Below are 25,231 nucleotides of genomic sequence, written 5' to 3'. Positions count from 1 at the left end.
TCTGTTTTTTATGTGGATTTAAAAAAAAAAAACGATACTGATAATAAAAAAAAACGATACCGATCATTTCCGATATTACATTTTAACGCATTTATCGGCCGACCGATATTATCGGACATCTCTACAATATATGTATAAAAAATATACATTTAGGCTTCCACTCAGGCTTGATCCCGGGGACCCCAAAGGGTTTTGGTCCAAAAAATATAAAAAGTGTCATTATTCAGTATTTTTATTTGTGTTATTATTCAAGTTTTTAAATCTTTGGATCAACATTAGGTCTATCTGTCAATATAAATTTTTTTAAAGATTTAAATTGTATGCTCTTTTTGTCAAAGAAAACCCTTTTTTTTAATGAAAAAAACACAAAATATGCAATATTTTCACCCAATAACATTTTTAAGTGGGATATTTGAGATTATATAATAATTGGAGCCTTAAAAAGGTCAATAACTCATAACATAATTGATTTTAATTCATTATTATTTTTTGAGCGATGACACTTAAAAACTAATCACACTAAAATAGTAGGGGATCAAAAGGGTCCTACTCATTAAAGTGTTAAAAAATAAATTATAATGTATTTTTTTTACTGTTTACTTTTAACACAATAATCTCGAGATCAACTTCAGATCTATCTGTCAGTTTTATTGTTGTTTATGTTTTTTGTTTGTCCGTTTTAGGCCCTTCTTTAAAAAAAACAGCTCGTTTTTTTACATGGCAAACACAAAATATGCAACATTTTCCCCAAAAAATATCTCAAAATATTTAATGTGACGTAATTGGAGCCTTGAATAGGTCAATAATTCATAATGACATTTTTGATTCATTATTCATTGATTCATTTATTATTATTTAAAGAAAGAAACCGCCTTCATGGCAGCTTTGTGTGATTAGAGTAAACATTGCAACATTTTCTTGTTACATTTAACCTGTTTGCTCTTTAAATACCACTTTTAATGTCTTTTATTTTTTTCAATCGTATTCTTAAAATGTGCTGTGGGGCCGTTAAAAAATGACCTGCGGGCCACAAATGGCCCCCGGGCCGCACTTTGGACACCCCTGGGCTAGACGATGATGCAGCCACTGTTTGCTGAGACGATGTACAACTGATCATGTGATGTGTTCACTTTCCAGATAACTATGGAAACAATGCTGCCACAGGGAAAAAGGTGAGTCTTGCACATGTTTCAGTGATAGCATGCAGACCGAGATGTCAACATTTTTCTTACACAGTGGAAGTCGGTCCAGTTTATGTCGACAACCTGTTCAGTGATTCAGCTGTTTGTTTACAAGCTTTTTTTTATGTCTCTTTGCTATTTGGGCTTATTGGACCCTAATTAGAATAAAAACTAAGAATCCTATTTTGATATGATGTACTTAGTCCATAAGTACACAAACGTGTACTTCATGTTTAGTGACATGCTCATTCTTATTTTTACACTTTTTTTTTTCCAAATTCCATTGTATGTTATACTCTTCCGACACCACCAGATGGCAGTATAAGTGTCCACATAAGTGGCCATAAGACCCCAATTCAGTAGTGTACACACTTTTGGAAATAAGAGCTAAAAGGTGCTGTCCACGCATGTGGCCACTAAGCCTTTTAGCATCCATCCTAATTCACCATACAGTATTTGGACTGTCATCAATAAAAAATAGTTTATCTAGCAATGCCATTGCTGAGATGCTGTGACACATTGGCTGATTTGGAGCCAGCAGACACCAAAAGGAAACATTCCTTATCTGTGGCATAATCAGGTTTCACTGTAGTAAATACACTCCTGAATTAACACGGTCACACATTTTGCAGTGGTAGATTTTAAAGGCCTACTGAAATGAAATTTTTTTTATTTAAACGGGAATAGCAGATCCATTCTATGTGTCATACTTGATCATTTCGCGATATTGCCATATTTTTGCTGAAAGGATTTAGTAGAGAAAATCGACGATAAAGTTCGCAACTTTTGCTCGCTGATAAAAAAAAGCCTTGCCTGTAGCGGAAGTAGCGTGACGTCACAGGAGCTAGTATTCCTCACAATTCCCCGTTGTTTACAATGGAGCGAGAGAGATTCGGACCGAGAAAGTGATGATTACCCCATTAATTTGAGCCAGGATGAAAGATTCGTAGATGAGGAACGTTACAGTGAAGGACTTGAGAGGCAGCGATGGACGTATCTTTTTTCGCTCTGACCGTAACTTAGGTACAAGCTGGCTCATTGGATTCCACACTCTCCTTTTTCTATTGTAGATCACAGATTTGTATTTCAAACCACCTGGGATACTATATCCTCTTGAAAATGAGAGTCGAGAACGCGAAATGGACATTCACAGTGACTGAACATGTAAATACACGATTAATAATTCAGCTTTGCGAAGCTAAAAAAAAAAATAGAAGCTAACCTAGCTACGTAGCCAACATGATAGCAGCAGTCTCAAATGCAGATAGAAACTAAATAAAAAAAACCCTGACTGGATGGATAGACAGAAGATCAATAATACTATTAAACCATGAACATGTAAATACACGATTAATAATATTCCGCTTGGCGAAGCTAAAAAAACAGAAGCTAACCTAGCTGCGTAGCTAACTTAGATGCGGCGGCGGGCGTTGTACGCTTTTGACGACACCCCGGCCGCCATCAGAGTCGGCAAGAAACATATATTTCCCCAAAGTTACGTACGTCACATGCACATATCGACACGCACGTACGGGCAATCGATCAAATGTTTGGAAGCCAAAGCTGTACTCACCGTAGTGCGTCTGTTATCCTGCTCAAAACACAACACAACCTCCTGGTGTTGGTGTTGCTGTAGTCCGCCGCTCCACCGGCTCCAACTTTCTTATTTGCAGTCTCCATTGTCCATTAAACAAATTGCTCAATCGCTTTATTAACAAGCGGTAGTTCAAAAAGTAACGCACACACATACACGAGCTGCTGTTAGCCAAAAGTCACGCTCACACACACTCAAGTTCTCCGCCAACTCACCCGCGCATGCGCGTTCCCCAAACCCTTAAAGACACAGTACACTAATGCAAATATCACAGATATTACAGTATTGTACTTAGCCACTAAGACACCGATCGATCCCACCTACAACTTTCTTCTTTGCAGTCTCCATTGTTCATTAAAGGCCTACTGAAATGAATTTTTTTTATTTAAACGGGGATAGCAGATCTATTCTATGTGTCATACTTGATCATTTCGCGATATTGCCATATTTTTGCTGAAAGGATTTAGTATAGAACAACGACGATAAAGATTGCAACTTTTGGTATCTGATAAAAAAAAGGCTTGCCCCTACCGGAAGTAGCGTGACGTAGTCAGTTGAACATATACGCAAAGTTCCCTATTGTTTACAATGATGGCCGCATGAAGTGAGAGAGATTCGGACCGAGAAAGCGACAATTTCCCCATTAATTTGAGCGAGGATGAAAGATTTGTGGATGAGTAAAGTGCAAGTGAAGGACTAGTGGGGAGTTGAAGCTATTCAGATAGGGAAGATGCTGTGAGAGGCGGGGGTGACCTGATATTCAGCTGGGAATGACTACAACAGTAAATAAACACAAGACATATATATACTCTATTAGCCACAACACAACCAGGCTTATATTTAATATGCCACAAATTAATCCTGCATAAAAACACCTACGTGTTTGTTATGCTAGCTCCTAGCTCCTCTGCTAGCTCCTAGCTCCATAGAACACGCCAATACAATTCAAACACCTGATCAACACACACAATCACTCAGCCCAAAAGACCGTTCACCTAACCCAAGGTTCATAAAGCTTATATATTTTAAAAAAGTTACGTACATACGCAAAAAAAAAGTTGCGCACATACGGTCAAGCGATCAAATGTTTAGAAGCCAAAGCTGCATACTCACAGTAGCACGTCTGCGTCTTTGTCATCCAAATCAAAGTAATCCTGGTAAGAGTCTGTGTTGTCCCAGTTCTCTACAGGCGTCTGTGTATCGAAGTCAAAAGTCCTCCTGGTTAGAGTCTCTGTTATCCGAGTTCTTCCATCTTGACTGCATCTTTCGGGAATGTAAACAAAGAAGCGCCGGCTGTGTACTGTTGTGGCTGACTACGTTCGAAAAATACGTCCGTTTCGCACCGACAACTTTCTTCTTTGCTTGCTCAGCTTTTTTCTCCATAATGCAATGAACATAATTGCAACAGATTCACGAACACAGATGTCCGGAATACTGTGGAATTATGAAATGAAAACAGAGCTTTTTCGTGTTGGCTTCAATGTGGAAGGCATACCCGTGTTCCCCGGGCTACGTCACGCGCATACGTCATCCTCAGAGGCGTTTCGAACCGGAAGTTTAGCGGCAAATTTAAAATGTCACTTTATAAGTTAACCCGGCCGTATTGGCATGTGTTATAATGTTAAGATTTCATCATTGATATATAAACTATCAGACTGCGTGGTCGCTAGTAGTGGCTTTCAGTAGGCCTTTAAACAAATTGCAAAAGATTCACCAACACAGATGTCCAGAATACTGTGGAAATTTTGTCGAAGAAAACAAGAGGCTTTTCTATCGGGTCCGATGGGGTCCAACCACTTCCGTTGCTTTTATGACGTCACGCGCATAAATCATATCCAAAGGAGTTTTTCAACCGGAAGTGTGGCGGGAAATTTAAAATGTCACTTTATAAGTTAACCCGGCCGTATTGGCATGTGTTGCAATGTTAAGATTTCATCATTGATATATAAACTATCAGACTGCGTGGTCGGTAGTAGTGGCTTTCAGTAGGCCTTTAAAGTCTTTAACTTGGAAAGTTACTTCTAATTTTCGTTGCATTTCTTCATTCTTCAGTTCACAGAAGGTTCCATGGAGCACAAGATGGCTACCCCAAACGGTGTACCCAACATTAGGTCCTCCAAACCAGTAAAAGTGCAAAAGGAGACCAACTCCACTACGATGAACAACGTGGAGAACAACACACCAAAAGAGTATGACGTTGTTTTATCCGACAATGTCGTGTCTGCTTCAAATACATTTAAAGTCATTTTTCAACCTTCTGCTAGTGTGCTGGGACCGGCCACGGCCTATGCGACCCACTCAAACTCCAGGAACTTGCCAGCCGCAGACCTGGCAGAAAAACAGAGTAAATGTCGCTTCACTGATGGATGTTTTTCAAAATGTTGTGTATTGAGCAAGGAGATCTTGAATGTGTTATGAGGGATTTCTGCACATGCTCAGATGCAGAGAAGAACTTCCTGGAGCCCGAGGCAGGCCTGAAGTTTGTGCAGAGCAGCGACAGGCAGGTAAGAAATCCAAACAAAAAAAGTGAAGTGATCCACTCTTGTCCTGTAGGTGGTGGTAATGTGCCCTTAGAAGCAGAGTGGTGTACCAGAAGAGTATGGCCAACTAAACAGGCGCCGGATGAATGCAATTGCTATCGTTTTGATGTTAGTTTTTCTGACAAAATAAAGCAAATTAATATGACCATATATAGTTCTAAACATAGTCCAGCTCATAAACTTAAAGGCCGACCTAAATGAATTATATAAACGGGGATAGCAGATACATTCTATGTGTCATACTTGATCATTTCGCGATATTGCCATATTTTTGCTGAAAGGATTTAGTAGAGAAAATCGACGATAAAGTTCGCAACTTTTGCTCGCTGATAAAAAAGCCTTGCCTATACCGGAAGTAGCGTGACGTCACAGGAGCTAGTATTCCTCACAATTCCCCGTTGTTTACAATGGAGCGAGAGAGATTCGGACCGAGAAAGCGACGATTACCCCATTAATTTGAGCGAGGATGAAAGATTCGTGGATGAGGAACGTTACAGTGAAGAACTAGAGAGGCAGTGCATGGTGTATCTTTTTTCGCTCTGACCGTAACTTAGGTACAAGGTCTCATTGGATTCCACACACTCTCCTTTTTCTATTGTGGATCACGGATTTGTATTTTAAACCACCTGGGATACTATATCCTCTTGAAAATGAGAGTCGAGAACGCCAAATGAACATTCACAGTGACTTTTATCTCCACGACAATACATCGACGAAGCTCTTTAGCTACTGAGCTAACGTGATAGCATCTGGCTCAAATGCAGATAGAAACAAAATAAATAAATCCCTGACTGGAAGGATAGACAGAAGATCAACAATACTATTAAACCATGGACATGTAACTACACGGTTAATAATTCTCAGCCTGGCAAAGCTTAACAATGCTGTTGCTAACGACGCTGAAGCTAACTTAGCAACGGGACCTCACAGAGCTATGATAAAAACATTAGCGCTCCACCTATGCCAGCCAGCCCTCATCTGCTCATCAACACCCGTGCTCACCTGCGTTCCAGCGATCGACGGCGCGATGAAGGACTTCACCCGATCATCCGTGCGGTTGGCGGCTAGCATCGGCTAGGCGTCTGCTATCCAAGTAAGTACTCCTTGTTGTGTTGCTACAGCCAGCCGCTAATACACCGATCCCACCTACAACTTTCTTCTTTGCAGTCTCCATTGTTCATTAAACAAATTGCAAAAGATTCACCAACACAGATGTCCAGAATACTGTGGAATTTTGTCGAAGAAAACAAGAGGCTTTTCTATCGGGTCAGATGGGGTCCAACCACTTCCGTTGCTTTTGTGACGTCACGCGCATAAATCATATCCAAAGGAGTTTTTCAACCGGAAGTGTGGTGGGAAGTTTAAAATGTCACTTTATAAGTTAACCCGGCCGTATTGGCATGTGTTGCAATGTTAAGATGTCATCATTGATATATAAACTATCAGACTGCGTGGTCGCTAGTAGTGGCTTTCAGTAGGCCTTTAAAACAAAACATGCTTTTGTTTCGTGAAAGTATAATTTTGCGGTCGTATTTGACGCACTCTGCTGCTACATTCCTGTAGTGTTTAGTGACCAGCAGACATTCCAAACACGCACCCGACGGCGAACGATGAAAAAAATAACTTAATACCCTCATTTTGCCAAAATCTTCATGAGGTTTGGACCAGCAGTCACGGACAAATTGTGACTTTAATGGGAAGTATGTCAACTGTGGTGGCTGCCTCCAATGTATTTGTAATTGGGCTGTCAAAGTTATAATTACGCGTCCTTTAATGGCGATCTTTTTTGTACACGAGATTAACGTCCTCACTCACTTTTGACCCTCGGCCCGTTCTGTAACTTGAGGAAATGTAACGGCGTGCAGTTACCGTGAAGCCACAAGCGCGGGAAATAGCGAGCAGAAGCACAACACACAACTGCTCCTAAAGGCCTGTTTATGTCCTTTTTGTGTTGAGCTGGTAATTAAAGAATAATGTGTAAAATATATTTTTTTAAATAAATAAATAAATTCAATAGCACAAACTAATTTTCCAGTCATGGTATTGAAAATGATCTGTCTAAGGCAGGGGTGGGCAATTAATTTTTACCGGGGACCGCATGAGCAACCCGAGCACTGCTGGAGGGCCACACCGACAATATTTCAATTAAATTTTGCTCAAATTATTTATGATATACTGTAAGATAAATAATGATAATAATAATAATAATAATTTAATTTAACCTAACTTAACTTTATACAAAAGCAGATTGCTTTTGATGGTTTTATTTTTAACACTGTCTTACACAACACTTCCTGATGTATAATACAATGCAAAAATGTCCATTTCTGTCACTTTATCCTGCATCCTCTTTAAAAGTCCAACATTTTTCCCCGTCAGATTTGGACAACCATCTGTTGTCACACCTGCCAGCTTGTCCCATTTCAGTCCTAACATGTCCAAACACGCATTTACCTCTGTGAACAAGTCATTACCTGTGGTTGTCTCTTTAATTGACTGCATGGCTGCCAGCTACTCCGTGATTTGAAAGTCTGCAGTTATCCCACGTAAGAAGATGAGCAGCTGGGCGGTGTCACGTACATCGCAGCTCTCATCCAAAGCCAGCGAAAAACAGTCAAAGTCGGCCGTTCTGTTCTTCAGCTGAAGCTCCAAGTTTCCAGTGATGGTTTCAACCCGCCTCGTTACAGTGCGTCGGGAGAGTGACACGTTCTCAAATGCGCCCCAAATGTGTAGTGGCGGTTCAAATGATATTCTTTAAACACAGCAACCTGTGTACCACAAATTAAGCACACGGCTTTACCTTTAATTTCTGTAAAGAAATACTTGGCAGTCCATGTCTTGTTGAAAACACGCCATTCGTCATCAACTTTTCTCTTTTTAGCGTCTCGCTTGTCGCTGTGCACCTTCACTCACAGGTTACACACGGACATACGCCCATAAATAACGCTTTTCAAAACAAAAGCAGCACCGTTGTATTGCACACTCGACATAGATACTTTTTAAAATGTATTTTGTAGTTTATGATTGGCCTCACGCGGGCCAGACAGGGACGCACAAAGGGCCGGATGTGGCCCGCGGGCCACAGAATGCCCAGGTCTGGTCTAGGTTATATTTAAAAATGATGGAAAATGAATATCTATCTGCGATTAATCAAGATTATCTTCAGTTAACTCTGAACAACTGCAATTATTTAATATAGATTAAATATTTTAATCGTTTGAAAGCCCTAACTTATAATCACTGTATGAATCACTCATTATTCTAACTGATGGTAAGTGAATAAGTGTATATTTCTGCACAACAACCCAGATATGGTAACACTGGCGAGCAGTAGAGAATATGGACTGAGTTTTGGTCCACAACAAATTTTGCTATATTCTCATTATTGATGTATTTCTTGCCACTTTACGTTGTATATTTCCAGTTCATTTTGTCATCTATTATTACAACCGAAATGGGGTTTATGTCACTCTTTCTCCATCTATTTGTGTTTGACTTTTTCTACTGTTACCGAATAGCATTATTTTAGTTGCACTGAGATTCAAAGAGAGTCTGTTTTATTAATTTCTTCTGTTATTATTTGTATTAGCTTCTGTGTGTTTACCTTGCACACGACATTGTAGTTGGTGGCGCTCCAGTGTTGACGGCGAACCTTCACTTCCCATACATCTCATGGAGAGAATGCCAAGAGTGTGCAAAGCAGTAATCACAGCAATGGGTGGCTATTTTGAAGAAACTAGAACAGGGGTCACCAACGCGGTGCCCGCGGGCACCAGGTAGCCCGTAAGGACCAGATGAGTAGCCCACTGGCCTGTTCTAAAAATAGCTCAAATAGCAGCACTTACCAGTGAGCTGCCTCTATTTTTTAAATTGTATTTATTTACTAGCAAGCTGGTCTCACTTTGCCCGACATATTTAATTCTAAGAGAGACAAAACTCAAATAGAATTTGAAAATCCAAGAAAATATTTTAAAGACTTGGTCTTCACTTGTTTAAATAAATTCATTCATTTTTTTACTTTGCTTCTTATAACTTTCAGAAAGACAATTTTAGAGAAAAAATACAACCTTAAAAATGATTTTAGGATTTTTAAACACATATACCTTTTTACCTTTTAAATTCCTTCCTCTTCTTTCCTGACAATTTAAATCAATGTTCAAGTAAATTTATTTTTTTTATTGTAAAGAATAATAAATACATTTGAATTTAATTCTTCATTTTAGCTTCTGTTTTTTCGACAAAGAATATTTGTGAAATATTTCTTCAAACTTATTATGATTCAAATTCAAAAAAAATTTTCTGGCAAATCTAGAAAATCTGTAGAATCAAATTTAAATCTTATTTCAAAGTCTTTTGAATTTCTTTTAAAATTTTTGTTCTGGAAAATCTAGAAGAAATAATGATTTGTCTTTGTTAGAAATATAGCTTGGTCCAATTTGTTATATATTCTAACAAAGTGTAGATTGGATTTTAACCTATTTAAAACATTTCATCAACATTCTAAAATTAATCTTAATCAGGAAAAATTACTAATGATGTTCCATAAATTATTTTTTTTATTTTTTCAAAAAGATTCGAATTAGCTAGTTTTCTCTTCCTTTTTTTCGGTTGAATTTTGAATTTTAAAGAGTCGAAATTGAAGATAGACTATGTTTCAAAATTTAATTGTCATTTTTTTCGTGTTTTCTCCTCTTTTAAACCGTTCAATTAAGTGTAAATATCATTAATTATTAATAATAACATAGAGTTAAATATTTCTGGCAATTTATTGAAGTGTGTATCAAACTGGTAGCCCTTCGCATTAATCACTACCCAAGAAGTAGCTCTTGCTTTCAAAAAGGTTGGTGACCCCTGAACTAGAATATAAAACATGTTTTCAGTTATTTCACCTTTTTGTGTTAAGTACATAACTCCACATGTGTTCATTTATGGTTTTGATGTGACAATCTACAATGTAAATAGTCATGAACATAAAGATGGAATGAGAAGGTGTGTCCAAACTTCTGACCTGTCCTCTATAAATAGTCTTTTACCAAACTTACTTGGTGCATTTTTCGTCATCAGCCTCTGAGGAGTGAAGGTCAGGCGTCCCTCCTGGCTACTCCTGTCCAACCCGGCTCTCGCTGGCTTTTTGCTACCCTGGTAGCTTCCGCCTGCATTGGCGGCGTCCTGCTTGCAGCCCTGAGCATCACTTGCTTGCGTAGCCACGCCCACAGGCTGGCCACAAGGAAGCTGGGCCTGGGCACGGAGGCAGGCAGCTTCAACCACCAGGAGTACCAGGTGAGGTAGCAACACATTTAAGTACTCAAGCCAATCAGGTGAGGGAGCAGACCTTGAAATCAGGGGTTCAAAGTAAAAGGTTAACTCCAAAAGACCTGCTTACCTGGCTCACCAGGACCTGTGTCGCCAGCATATGGCCTCCAAAGGTGCTTTTGGGCGCCTGGAAGCTGCCGCCCTGGGTGCTGTGGGAGGGGCGAGCGGAGGAGGAGCATCCGGCGGCGCAGGGCGAGGCGCAGGAGCGGTGGGGGGCATCGACTCAAGAGTGAGTAGCGTGTCTTCCCAGTTCAGCGACGGAGCTCAGCCCAGTCCGAGCTCCCACAGCAGCACGCCGTCATGGTGCGAGGAACCGGCGCAGGCCAACATGGACATCTCCACCGGTCACATGATTTTGGTCAGTGTCCTTTTCAATGTCGTGTCCAATAATCAGCTTAAAGGCCTACTGGAATGAATTTTTTAAATTTAAACGGGGATAGCAGATCCATTCTATGTGTCATACTTGATCATTTCGCGATATTGCCATATTTTTGCTGAAAGGGTTTAGTAGAGAACATCGACGATAAAGTTTGCAACTTTTGGTCGCTGATAAAAAAAAAGCCTTGCCTGTAGCGGAAGTAGCGTGACGTCACAGGTTGAAGGACTCCTCACATTTCCTCATTGTTTACAGCAGCAGCGAGAGAGATTCGGACCGAGAAAGCGACGATTACCCCATTAATTTGAGCCAGGATGAAAGATTCGTGGATGAGGAATGTGAGAGTGAAGGACTAGAGTGCAGTGCAGGATGCATCTTTTTTCACTCTGACCGTAACTTAGGTACAAGCTGGCTCATTGGATTCCACACTCTCTCCTTTTTCTATTGTGGATCACGGATTTGTATTTTAAACCACCTGGGATACTATATCCTCTTGAAAATGAGAGTCGTATATACAACAGTTTGTAATATGTAATTAATTAATTCACTCAGTATGTTAATAATGACTGAATTAATTCACTCAGTATGTTAATAATGACTGAATTAATTCACTCAGTATGTTAATAATGACTGAATTAATGAATTACATATTACAAACTGTTGTATATACTAATTCATAGATGTTATTTTATTATATAAAAAGGTCAGTAAATGATTTTATATAATTGTAAATGCTTTGAAGTGGGAAAGGGGTAGGATTAAATAAGCTTAGCTTCTTCCTACTCCTTTTCGGGCATGATGTAAATGAAATGACATGAAATTGTGTGATGTATTATGATGTAAATGTGTTCATGTTCCAAATAAACTAAAAGAAAGAAAGAAAGAGTCGAGAACGCGAAATGGACATTCACAGTGACTTATCTCCACGACAATACATCGGCGAAGCACTTTAGCTTCGGAGCTAACGTGATAGCATCGGGCTTAACTGCAGATAGAAACAAAAGAAATAAACCCCTGACTGGAAGGATAGACAGAAGATCAACAATACTATTAAACCATGGACATGTAAATACACGATTAATGCTTTCCAGCCTGGCGAAGCTTAACAATGCTGTTGCTAACGATGCCATTGAAGCTAACTTAGCAACGGGACCTCACAGAGCTATGCTAAAAACATTAGCTATCCACCTACGCCAGGCAGCCCTCATCTGCTCATCAACACCCGTGCTCACCTGCGTTCCAGCGATCGACGGAGCGACGAAGGACTTCACCCGATCATCGATGCGGTCGGCGGCTAGCGGCGGCCAGCGTCGGATAGCGTGTCTGCTATCCAAGTCAAAGTCCTCCTGGTTGTGTTGCTGCAGCCAGCCGCTAATACACCGATCCCACCTACAACTTTCTTCTTTGCAGTCTCCATTGTTCATTAAACAAATTGCAAAAGATTCACCAACACAGATGTCCAGAATACTGTGGAATTTTGCGATGAAAACAGAGCTTTTTGTATTGGATACAATGGTGTCCGAATACTTCCGTTTCAACCATTGACATCACACGCATACGTCATCATACATAGACCTTTTCAACCGGAAGTGTGGCGGGAACTTTAAAATGTCACTTTATAAGTTAACCCGGCCGTATTGGCATGTGTTGCAATGTTAAGATTTCATCATTGATATATAAACTATCAGACTGCGTGGTCGGTTCCAGTAGGCCTTTAACAGTAACGACTCCCTTATTCGGAAGGTAAAACATTTTGTTTTAAAAAAAGGCCTACATGGAGGACCACCTGAGGAACAAAGATCGTCTCTTCAAGGAATGGGAAGCTCTGTGTTCCTACCAGGCGGAGCCCAGCAGCGTGACCGTGGCTCAGACTGACCCCAACGTCAAGAAGAACCGCTTTCAAGACTCGCTGCCCTGTGAGTGACTCGGGCTGGTTCGAACGGTGACATGGTGAATGTTTCATACCTTTTCTTCTTCAAGATGATCATGCCAGGGTGAAGCTCAAAGCGGAAATCAACCCTTCTCGGTCTGACTACATCAACGCCAGCACTATAGTAAGCCCCTCCTACTTAACTGCTGTAATGTCTATTTATTTAGTATTCCTAAACCTTTGACTTAAAATGTGTCCAAAGCAGGGGTCACCAACGCGGTCCCCGCGGGCACCAGGTAGCCCGTAAGGACCAGATGAGTAGCCCGCTGGCCTGTTCTAAAAATAGCTCAAATAGCAGCACTTACCAGTGAGCTGCCTCTATTTTTTTAAATTGTATTTATTTACTAGCAAGCTGGTCTCGCTTTGCCCGACATTTTTAATTCTAAGAGAGACAAAACTCAAATAGAATTTGAAAATCCAAGAAAATATTTTAAAGACATGGTCTTCACTTGTTTAAATAAATTCATTAATTTTTTTACTTTGCTTCTTATAACTTTCAGAAAGACAATTTTACAGAAAAAATACAACCTTAAAAATGATTTTAGGATTTTTAAACACATATACCTTTTTACCTTTTAATTTCCTTCCTCTTCTTTCCTGACAATTTAAATCAATGTTCAAGTAAATTTATTTTTTTTATTGTAAAGAATAATAAATACATTTTAATTTAATTCTTCATTTTAGCTTCTTTTTTTTCGACGAAGAATATTTGTGAAATATTTCTTCAAACTTATTATGATCAAAATTTAAAAAAAATATTCTGGCAAATCTAGAAAATCTGTAGAATCAAATTTAAATCTTATTTCAAAGTCTTTTGAATTTCTTTTAAAATTTTTGTTCTGGAAAATCTAGAAGAAATAATGATTTGTCTTTGTTAGAAATATAGCTTGGTCCAATTTGTTATATATTCTAACAAAGTGTAGATTGGATTTTAACCTATTTAAAACATGTCATCAAAATTCTAAAATTAATCTTAATCAGGAAAAATTACTAATGATGTTCCATAAATTCTTTTTTTAATTTTTTCAAAAAGATTTGAATTAGCTAGTTTTTGTCTCCTTTTTTTCAGTTGAATTTTGAATTTTAAAGAGTCGAAATTGAAGATAAACTATGTTTCAAAATTTAATTGTCATTTTTTTTGTGTTTTCTCCTCTTTTAAACCGTTCAATTAAGTGTAAATATCATTAATTATTAATAATAACATAGAGTTAAAGGTAAATTGAGCAAATTGGCTATTTCTGGCAATTTATTTAAGTGTGTATCAAACTGGTAGCCCTTCGCATTAATCACTACCCAAGAAGTAGCTCTTGCTTTCAAAAAGGTTGGTGACCCCTGGTCCAAAGTGCGGCATGGGGGCTATTTTTAACCCGCAGCTTATTTTGTAGGCCCTTGGTTTATTCTAAAAATAAAATCCTATAATTATTAATAAGAGTATTGGATATATGGAGAGACTTCGCATTTTTGATACTCTGAATCAGTGGTCTCCAACCTTATTTAAAGTTAAAGTACCAATGATAGTCAAACACACACACTAGGTGTGGTGAAATTATTCTCTGCATTTGACCCATCCCCTTGTTCACCCCCTGGGAGGTGAGGGGAGCAGTGAGCAGCAGCGGTGGCTGCGCCCGGGAATAATTTTTGCTGATTTAACCCCCAATTCCAAGCCTTGATGCTGAGTGCCAAGCAGGGAGGTAATGGCTCCCATTCTTACAGTCTTTGGTATGACTCGGCCGGGGTTTGAACTCACAACCTACCCATCTCAGGGCGGACACTCCAACCCAGGGGTGTCCAAAGTGCGGCCCGGGGGCCATTTGCGGCCCGCAGCTAATTGTTTACCGGCCCGCCGCACATTCTGGAAATACTATTGTAAAAATAAAAAAGAACATTAAAAAAAGTGGAATGAGGTGAAATCTAAGGAGAAAAAGTTGCAATGTTGACACAAAATCTGCCATGCAGGCTGTTTTTTTTTCTTTTGTCTTTCTTTATTAGGGTCCGCACAGGACCATTGTCAAAGGAATCCCAAAGGGAGTCCTTTTCCAATGGGACGAAAGGAACCTATTGAAATTGTAAGGTTTTATTATTCTTTATTATTATTCTTCCGCAGCTTTGCGGACTACTTTGCCCCCCTTAACATGCTTCAAAACTCACCAAATTTTTCGCACACATAAAAAAACGCGAACAAAACTCTGGTAAAAAAAAAAAACAAACCCCAAAAATCACAATTGCTCTCTAGCGCCCCCTAGGAAGAAAACTGCCTCTAACTCCCAGTACGAATGTCATAGAAACATGAAACAAAAAGCACTATGTAGGTCTTACTTAGACCTACTTTTCATTGATTTATTTCTTCGGGCAAAAATTAACAGGAAGTTGGCAATTCCCAGTTCAAGACTAAAAATGACTAAAAACACTCATTTTTGCTTTTTGACCTGTAATTTGACCCCCTTAAAATACTTAAAAACTCACCAAACTTCTCACACACATCGGGACTGGTGGAAATTGCGATCTAAAAAAAAACCGAACCCCAAAACTCAAAATTGCGCTCTACATAATTTTTGAATAAAACAGAGACAAAACTGCTTGTAACTTCCGGTAGGAACGTCTTAGAGACATGAAACAAATACCTCTATGTAGGTCTTGCCTAGACCTACATTTCATAGATTGACATCCTTCAGCCAAAATCAACAGGAAGTTTGCTATTCCTCCTTCAAAACTAAACTTTTGTTACAACCGGTCACCAAACATCAAACGTTATCTCCTCAGAGCGCGTTTGTCGTTTCGGCTTCAAACTGCTACAGGAGAGAGATTGAACCCTTCTGATTAAAAATTGATGACGGCGTTGTGATTCGTGCTACCGTTTTGATTTTACGAGCCTTCAAAGACCCGCAGCACTAAAGTTGCTTCGCTGCTGTGATTTTACGCGCCTTCAAAGAAAACAACCACTGTGCCGCAGCACCTAGGGCAAAGACACAGACACAACTTCCTCTAACTCCCAGTACGAATATCATAGAGACACGAAACAAAAACCTCTATGTAGGTCTCACTCAGGACTACCACTGGACAAAAGTATTGGGACACCTAGGACTAGCACCTGCCAAAATGCGGACCCGACCAACGCTGCTTGCAGCTTTAATTTTTCTTTTTTTGCCATTGCTCAAAAAATAATAATAATGACAAAAAATCTATGTTATAATGAATTATTTTCAGGGCTCCAATTACTTCAAATATTTCACTTTAAAATGTTTTATGTGGTCAATATTGCATATATTGTGTAGTAGCCATGTAAAAACATCAAAGTTTTCTTTGACAAAAGCGCATAAAACAAACAAAATAATAGTTCCAGCATAAAATGGACAGATATATCTGAAGTTGAGCTCGTAACTTAAGTGTTGAAAGTAAAAGAAAAACCTAATAAAAATGTATCACTTTATGAGTGGGGGCACCTTTTGGATCCCTAATACATTTAGTGATTTTTTATTTATCTTTTCACTGTGATTACTCAAAAATATGAAATAATTAAACTCAATGGTGTCCTGCATTATTGATCTTTTAGGGCTCTAATTACTAAATACTGCATATTTCAGTTTTACTATAAAAAAACTAAGTTGTTTTTGTCAGAAAAGCCATAAAACATTTTTTTTTAAATTTGTATTACTTTATATCAACTTTAAGTTGATATAGAGATTTACTGTAAGCGTTAAATAATAAAAAAATAATAATAATCTGACTTATTTTTAACATTTTAATGACTGAGACCCTTTATGGTCCCTGGGACCCCTAAAGGTAAAATAAATAAAAAAAATCCATATATTTTGTTATGGTTTGAAAATGAAAAATATCAAAATGGCCCTCAGTGGAAAAAGTTTGGACACCCCTGCTCTAACACATTGGTTCTTAACCTGGGTTCCATGGAACCCTAGGGGTTCGGTGAGTCGGCCTCAGGGGTTCGGCGGAGGTCAAGGCACACCCGACTCATCGTGTAAATAAAAACTTCTCCCTATCGGCGTATTACGGATACGACAACAGCAGAAGTAAGACTGATTTGCAGGTGTGTCATTTGTTGTGAGTTTATGCACTGTGTTGGTTTTGTTGTTTGAACAAGGTGATGTTCATGCACGCTTCATTTTGTGCACCAGTAAAAAAACATGGTAACACTTTAGTATGGGGAACATATTCACCATTAATTAGTTGCTTATTAACATGCAAAATAGTAACATATTGGCTCTTAACTAGTCATTATTAAGTACTTATTAATGTCTTATTCAGCATGGCCTTATTATAACCCTAACCCTAACCCTAACCAAATAACTCTAAATAAAGTCTTTGTTACTTAGAATACGTTCCCCTAGTGTCCAAATAACTCTAAATTAAGTCTTTGTTACTTAGAATATGTTCCCCATACTAAAGTGTTACCAAAAACGTATAACTTTGTCTTGAATTTGACTAAAGAAGGGTTGGGTGAATGCGCATATGAAACTGGTGGGGTTCGGTACCTCCAACAAGGTTAAGAACCACTGCTCTAACAACTAGGCCACTGAGTAGGTCAACAACCTGATTTAATGCAAATTCAGTAGAATTTTAACCCTGCACTGTGCATTCCTCCATCACATGTGCAGTGCATTCCTCCATCACATGCACAGATGATTCCCAGCATGCTACACACTACAGCAGGGCTATTGAGGCCACACTAGTATTTGAGCCCAAGGACTTCATCCAGTCAGGCAAGTTCTGATGATATTACTGGGGTAAATATATTTGATCTGATGTGTGGAGACATTTCACCCCAACCAATGTAGGTGGAAAGGCGGTGTACATGTGCAAATACTGTGCAAAGAGCTACGTCAGGTATGCCACAAAGATGCAGCAGCATATAGACAAGTGCCCAATAATATATCATTGTTGTCATTCCTCATTCATTCCCATATATTCACATTCATTCCAAGAACAACTTTGCTATCTTCAACTGGTTTTAAATGCAGAGAAAACAAAGTGTATGTTCTCTACCACATCAAAAACTGTAAGATCAGCACTGTGTGAGAACATTTTAACAAGAAATGGGCAACAAATTATGTTAGTATGTGCTTTTAAATATTTAGGATTTTTAATTGATGACCACTTGAGTTTTAAGGAGCACATTCAGTATGTTGTAAAAAAACTGAAACTTTTACTGGGATTTTATTATAGAAACAAGTCTTGCTTTTCTTTTACTGTGAAACAGAAATTGGTGGAAACAACCTTCTTACCTGTTATTGACTATGGAGATGTGTTGTACATGAATGCTACTGCTGGTTGTCTCCACAAGCTGGATAGTGTGTACCACGGTGCACTGAGATTTATCACCAACTTACTCACCATTGCGTATTATACTCAATGGTTAACTGGACATCTTTATGTGCTCGACGCCTCAATCATTGGTATGTTTTCATCTACAAAACCATTCTGGGTATCACTCCATCTTATCTGTCTTGTCTTTTAACAAAGAAACAAGGAAGTCACAATCTTCGTTCAATGAATGTTCTGCAATTTGTCGCCCCCAAAGTAAGAACTGAACTGGGCAAGAAAGCATTTAGGTTTTCAGCAGCGAAGGCTTGGAATAACCTACAATCCAATATTCAACTTCAAAGCCTTGTTACGTTGAATGAGTTTAAAGCTTCTGTGAAAGGACTGCAGTCTACCTTGTCTGTATGCACATGTGTTATGTCAGCAAGTTTTAATGTCGTGAATGTGATGTTTTATGTATTTGTTTACTGTTTTTAATGTAACCTTGCTGCTGCCCTCTTGGCCAGGTCTCCCTTGGAAAAGAGATCTTTGATCTCAATGGGATTTTACCTGGTTAAATAAAGGCTAATAATAATAATAATCATTCCCATGGACGGTGTCCAACTTTGAATAATAAAAAAATTGTCAATATTTCCAAACTTCCCGAGCTTAACTTCCCGTGGTAAATTTCTGGAAATTAACCGGAAACTTCCCACCCCTTTGCAACCCTAGTTGTGAGCAGTTTGTATTCAGCCCATCCTCTTCTCCACTCAACCTAGATCGAGCACGACCCTCGCATGCCGGCCTACATCGCCACCCAGGGCCCCCTGTCACATACCATCTCTGACTTCTGGCAGGTCGGTGGCAGACACGTTCTGTAGTCCTCGTCAGCGGTGGCTGAATGCTGCTCCAACGTACCATGCCTTGTTGTGCAGATGGTGTGGGAGAGCGGCTGCACGGTCATCGTCATGATGACGGCTCTGGTGGAGGAAGGAGAAAAACAATGCGACCGCTACTGGCCCGACGAAGGCTCCTCCCTCTACCACATCTACGAGGCGAGTTCCAAAGCTGCATGTCGTACCTCGCGGCTTGACGACATCTTTATCTGCAGGTGAACCTGGTGTCCGAGCACATCTGGTGCAAGGACTTCCTGGTGAGAAGCTTTTACCTGAAGAACGTTCAGACGCAAGAGACACGGACCCTCACTCAGTTCCACTTCCTGAGCTGGCCGGCTCACGGCATACCCACGTCCACGCGCCCCCTACTGGACTTCCGCAGGTACAACTCGATTGAGAGCGAAATTGAATGAGGGTGGAATGAAAAGAAGCCTCCTGTGCACTGCTTTCATGTTGAACATGTCTGTCTGTGTCATTCTTGTGGTCTGCAGCTAGTAGTCTGGCTCCAGTTGCATAGTCACAAAAATGATCATGGACTGATGTGGCTGCAGCAAGAGCCGCACCACTGCAAACAACCGTTGTTGTGTCCTTGTGACGTGGCCTGCTTTCACGCACTGTCCCACTTGTCTGTCCTCAGGAAGGTGAACAAGTGCTACCGAGGACGCTCCTGCCCCATCATCGTCCACTGCAGGTTTGCCATGACAAGTTCAGGATCCTCACAGCGGGAGGCCTACATAAAAGTCTGTTCGCTCCTTGTCTCCATAGTAACGGAACAGGCCGGACCGGGACGTACGTCCTGATTGACATGGTTCTGAATCGTATGGCCAAAGGTGGGCGTTCATGTTTGAAAAGTTTTTTCCCCATCCACAAAGTCACGGCTGGTGTTTTCTGCCGGTGCAGGTGTGAAAGAAATCGACATCGCTGCCACGCTGGAGCACGTTCGTGACCAGAGGCCTGGAATGGTTCGCACCAAGGTAAACATACGGTATAGTTTGCAGGATTTGTCAGGCTTTTTGGTGATTCCACCAGCCTAAAATCGAGGTAGGTTTTGTTTTTTTTTAAACATTGCTTCAGCTTGTGTCTTTATGAAGGTGTTATCAATGTTTTAAAGGCTGTCATGACTTGATTCTTGGGGTCTGCTTCTCCGGAAGGCAAAGGAAAATTGGCGCGGGCAAGGCGTGAATTTAAATACATGATTTATTTTTTAACACTAATAAACTACAAAAAAGGAAGCAAACAAATGGCGCGCACAAAGGCGGAAGTACAAACTTGACTAAGAAACAAAAGACATGCACGTGGGCACAAAAACTATGAACAAAGAAACAACAACACTAACTGTGGTCTTAAAAAACAAAACTTACTTGGCATGAGAAAAACATGAAAAAGAGCAGCATGGATCATCAGAGTGTGAATGTGTGAGGACGCCAGGACGAACAACACAAACAGACACATTTAAATAGTGACGTGATCAGTGAAAACAGGTGCGTGACTCGAAACGTGAAACGGGTGCGTGACAAGACAGGTGAAAACTAATGGGTGACCATGGAAACCAAACCAAACAAGGAAGTGCAACCAGGAACTAAAAAGAGTCCAAAAAACAAACACATGGCCAAAACAAAAACATGAACAGACATGACAAAGGCCTACTGAAATGATTTTTTAAAATTTAAACGGGAATAGCAGATCCATTCTATGTGTCATACTTGATCATTTCGCGATATTGCCATATTTTTGCTGAAAGGATTTAGTAGAGAAAATCGACGATAAAGTTCGCAACTTTTGCTCGCTGATTAAAAAAAAGCCTCGCCTGTACCGGAAGTAGCGTGACGTCACAGGAGCTAGTATTCCTCACAATTCCCCGTTGTTTACAATGGAGCGAGAGAGATTCGGACCGAGAAAGTGATGATTACCCCATTAATTTGAGCCAGGATGAAAGATTCGTAGATGAGGAACGTTACAGTGAAGGACTTGAGAGGCAGCGATGGACGCATCTTTTTCCGCTCTGACCGTAACTTAGGTACAAGCTGGCTCATTGGATTCCACACTCTCCTTTTTCTATTGTAGATCACGGATTTGTATTTTAAACCACCTCGGATACTATATCCTCTTGAAAATGAGAGTCGAGCACGCGAAATGGACATTCAGTGCCTTTTATCTCCAAGACAATACATCGGTGACACACTTAGCTACTGAGCTAACGTGCTAGCATCGTTCTCAAATGAAGATAGAAACAAAAGAAATAAACCCCTGACTGGAAGGATAGACAGAAGATCAACAATACTATTAAACCATGTACATGTAACTACACGGTTAAAAATTCTCAGCCTGGTAAGGCTTAAAAATGCTGTTGCTAACGACGCTAAGGCTAATTTAGCAACTTAGCAACCGGACCTCACAGAACTATGATCAAACATTAGCGCTCCACCTACGCCAGCCAGCCCTCATCTTCCCATCAACAGCCGTGCTCACCTGCGTTCCAGCGATCAACGGCGCGACGAAGGACTTCATCCGTGGGTTTGGCGGCAAGCATCGGCTAGGCGTCTGCTATCAGGGTAAGTAGTCCTTGTTGTGTTGCTGTAAGTATTGTACTTAGCCGCTAATACACCGATCGATCCCACCTACAACGTTCTTCTTTGCAGCCTCCATTGTTCATTAAACAAATTGCAAAAGATTCACCAACACAGATGTCCACAATACTGTGGGATTTTGTCGAAGAAAACAAGAGGCTTTTCTATCGGGTCCGATGGGGTCCAACCACTTCCGTGGATTTTGTGACGTCACGCGCATAAATCATATCCAAAGGAGTTTTTCAAGCGGAAGTGTGGCGGGAAATTTAAAATGTCACTTTATAAGTTAACCCGGCCGTATTGGCATGTGTTGCAATGTTAAGATTTCATCATTGATAAATAAACTATCAGACTGCGTGGTCGCTAGTAGTGGCTTTCAGTAGGCCTTTAAGTGTCCTTAGTAGCCCTGATCACCAAAAGCACATGATTGTAATACATCTTTAAAAATATGCCTTCCTTGCACCCAACTGTGCATAGTTTGGAAAAAATATTGATGTTTTACTAACTTTATTATTACTAAAATAAGAGACAATACCATACCAACTTTATTTATAAAGCCCTTTAAAAACAAGCACAGTTGAAAAACAAAGGGCTGTACTACACAAAGAAATAAAGGCAAAGGACAGACTAAAAAATACAATTTAAAACAGAAGTAAAATACACATTAAAAAAGCAATTACAAAATTACCCTAAGAACAATTTGTTAGATAAAAAGCAGTTAAAAGTTAAAAACAGTTTAAAGTCTCATGCTGGGTTAAAAGCCAGTAAATAAAAATGGGTTTTAAGAAGGGTCTTAAAAATAGCCAAAGTCGGGGCCTGTCTCACATGGAGTGGGAGATCGTTCCACAGTTTGGGGCCCGCAACAGAGAAGGCTCTATCCCCCCCTGAGCTTGCGCTTGGATTTGGGTACCTCCAGGATCAGCTGATCAGCTGACCTGAGGGACCAATGGTATGCGGTCAGGCTTAGGCCTGACTCAGGGAAAAAGGACGTCCCTGCCATGCAGAGTCCGACAGGATATGGAGGGTATGGCATGGAGGGGGGTGTACCTGGGACGCTAGGTACACCGTTGAGCCCTCTGGAGACGTCGTGGGCTTGAATCAACGAAACGTCGATGAAGCAGGGTGCCCACCCGATGACCCCGATGACATACTTACCCTCCCTTTCATCACTCCACACCGACTGCTACCGTCAAGATTGCTCCTACTTACCAAAGGGATTGACACATCTAGTTCTATTTGCTTTAGTACTATCTTTTGTGATGTATTCAAGTGTGTTTGTTTTAATAACCCTTCCTATCTGGAATAGTTTCTGGTCCCATTTATCCACTCAGACATATGCAACACCCTTTGTTTGTTTTACAAAAATCTTTAAAGAAATCAGACTCAGATCATTCCAACAAAAAGCTCCATCTTAAGAACCTTTCTCCTATCCTCAATACATTTAAATTCTGTGTTTTACAGTCGAAAAAGGCTTGTCGATGATAAATGTTCCAAACATTGCTTTGTCAACATTGGGGAACTTGCTGGTATTATTGTTTGTAAATGAGACAAAAAGAGTTTATGATCACATGTAAATAAGAAAGTGAGGACCCAGAAGGCTTAGGGCTGTAGATGAGAACCGGAAGGGGGTCCGAGCGAGTAGAATGTTGTTCCGGTAAAGCAGTGTTTTTCAACCACTGTGCCGTGAGATACAGTCTGGTGTGCCGTGGGAGATTATGTCATTTCACCTATTTGGGTTAAAAATATTGTTTGCAAAGCAGTAATTACAGTCTGCAAATGATGTGTTGTTGTTGAGTGTCGGTGCTGTCTAGAGCTCGGCAGAGTAACCGTGTAATACTCTTCCATATCAGTAGGTGGCACCAGGTAGCTAATTGCTTTGTAGATGTCGAAAACAGCGGGAGGCAGAGTGCAGGTAAAAAGGTGTCTAATGCTTAAACCAAAAATAAACAAAAGGTGAGTGCCCCTAAGAAAAGGCATTGAAGCTTAGGGAAGGCTATGCAGAACGAAACTAAAACTGAACTGGCTGCAAAGTAAACAAAAACAGAATGCTGGACGACAGCAAAGACTTACTGTGGAGCAAAGACGGCGTCCACAAAGTACATCCGAACATGACATGGCGATCAACAATGTCCCCACAAAGAAGGATAAAAACAACTGAAATAGTCTTGATTGCTAAAACAAAGTAGATGCGGGAAATATCGCTCAAGGAAGACATGAAAACTGCTACAGGAAAATACCAAAAAAAAGAGAAAAAGCCACCAAAATAGGAGCGCAAGACAAGAAGTAAAACACTACACACAGGAAAACAGCAAAAAAAGTCCAAATAAGTCAGGGTGTGATGTGACAGGTGGTGACAGTACACCTACTTTGAGACAAGAGCTATAGTGATGCATGCTTGGTTATGCTTTAAAGTCGTATCCAACAATCGCGACGACGACTTTTTACTGTCAACTCAGTTTAGTTTTTTAATGATTTCTGCTGGTGGTGTGCCTCCAGATTTTTTCAATGAAAAAAATGCGCCTTGGCTCAAAAAAGGTTGAAAAACACTGCGTTGAAGCAATAAAAAGTTGAGCTACTGTTACTGTTTCCTGGTTTGTCCACACAAGAAACAACTGGATTGCTTAAAATGATTGAAAGTGTGAAGGACAATCGCAAGGATTAGACAAAGTTGCGAGTTCACTGGGATTGCTTGAACATTCCCAATTCCTGGAGGGTGTTTGTGATGTAGTCCGTGACCAAACCATGACTTTCCTGTTTTAGGACCAGTTTGAATTTGCCCTGACTGCTGTTGCCGAGGAGGTCAACGCCATTATTAAAGCTCTGCCTCAGTGAAGCTGGACCACCCTCATGCCTGATGACCTCTGGACTGCCTTTTGCCTTGAAAATGAACAGTGATGTCATAACAACGAAACATTTAAGATTTGGAAAGGATTTGCACAGACGTCTATTACTGATGTAATTGTTTTATGGGATAACCGCTGCTGTAACTATCTTGTTACATACATGCATTTTCATCGTAGAATGCCCAATTAGTTACGTCCCTAACTTTCCCCTAACTTTCATCTGGTAGCACATAAATGAAAAATGAAGTTTCACTTGTACCTGTGCAAATCCATTCTGAAGATACTGCGGCGGTTTCCTTTTGGGAACTTTCAGCAGATACATTTCAGCTTGTGCTCGTGTGGTTTGTCGTTAATTGTGCTGGTAAATACATGTGTTTTTGTCTCAGGAAGTGTATGTTTGAGTCAAAGCTTGAAAAATGACTTCTACTTCATCCTATACAGTAAAGTTAAGATAAGATGGTGGTGATCTCCTGCTGGCGGTTAACTTCCCTCACATGACTAACATCTGCAAAAAAATAAAAATGTCCTATGTGTGCCATTAAGATGATTTTATGTCACTGGTATTGTCATGTATCTTACGCAACTTCTAAAATGAAAAAAAAAAAAATTAAGAAATATTCAATGAGAAACAACTATTTTGTAACTGTGAAATTATAAATAAATATTTTCGTGTTTCAGTACTGCAACCGGTTTGTTTGCCTTTGTTTGTGCCATCAGATGATAAAATATATATTA

General features: G+C 40.0%; 1 protein-coding gene across 4 annotated transcripts in view; it reads left to right on the top strand.

Annotated features, from left to right (window-relative positions):
* The window catches only part of LOC133646686 (receptor-type tyrosine-protein phosphatase-like N), a 53,255-nt gene extending 28,079 nt beyond the window's left edge, over nucleotides 1-25,176 (top strand). For 3 of the 4 annotated variants that reach the window (XM_062042356.1, XM_062042343.1, XM_062042335.1), the window contains 15 exons: nucleotides 1,138-1,172; nucleotides 4,828-4,964; nucleotides 5,040-5,119; nucleotides 5,215-5,279; nucleotides 10,380-10,595; nucleotides 10,711-10,986; nucleotides 12,773-12,920; nucleotides 12,985-13,058; nucleotides 18,970-19,047; nucleotides 19,126-19,245; nucleotides 19,302-19,468; nucleotides 19,724-19,777; nucleotides 19,852-19,916; nucleotides 19,987-20,060; nucleotides 24,414-25,176. In XM_062042356.1, coding sequence (XP_061898340.1) covers nucleotides 1,138-1,172; nucleotides 4,828-4,964; nucleotides 5,040-5,119; nucleotides 5,215-5,279; nucleotides 10,380-10,595; nucleotides 10,711-10,986; nucleotides 12,773-12,920; nucleotides 12,985-13,058; nucleotides 18,970-19,047; nucleotides 19,126-19,245; nucleotides 19,302-19,468; nucleotides 19,724-19,777; nucleotides 19,852-19,916; nucleotides 19,987-20,060; nucleotides 24,414-24,485 — 1,661 coding nt within the window. In that variant the 3' untranslated portion in view covers nucleotides 24,486-25,176. The remainder of the gene's footprint in view (nucleotides 1-1,137; nucleotides 1,173-4,827; nucleotides 4,965-5,039; nucleotides 5,120-5,214; nucleotides 5,280-10,379; nucleotides 10,596-10,710; nucleotides 10,987-12,772; nucleotides 12,921-12,984; nucleotides 13,059-18,969; nucleotides 19,048-19,125; nucleotides 19,246-19,301; nucleotides 19,469-19,723; nucleotides 19,778-19,851; nucleotides 19,917-19,986; nucleotides 20,061-24,413) is intronic. The other variant, XM_062042350.1, reaches the window with a different exon arrangement.
* Nucleotides 25,177-25,231: the final 55 nt, after the last annotated feature.

This window comes from Entelurus aequoreus, linkage group LG01 (assembly GCF_033978785.1).
Source record: "Entelurus aequoreus isolate RoL-2023_Sb linkage group LG01, RoL_Eaeq_v1.1, whole genome shotgun sequence".
NCBI lineage: Eukaryota > Metazoa > Chordata > Actinopteri > Syngnathiformes > Syngnathidae > Entelurus > Entelurus aequoreus.
This window is presented reverse-complemented; position numbering and strand designations above follow the sequence as displayed.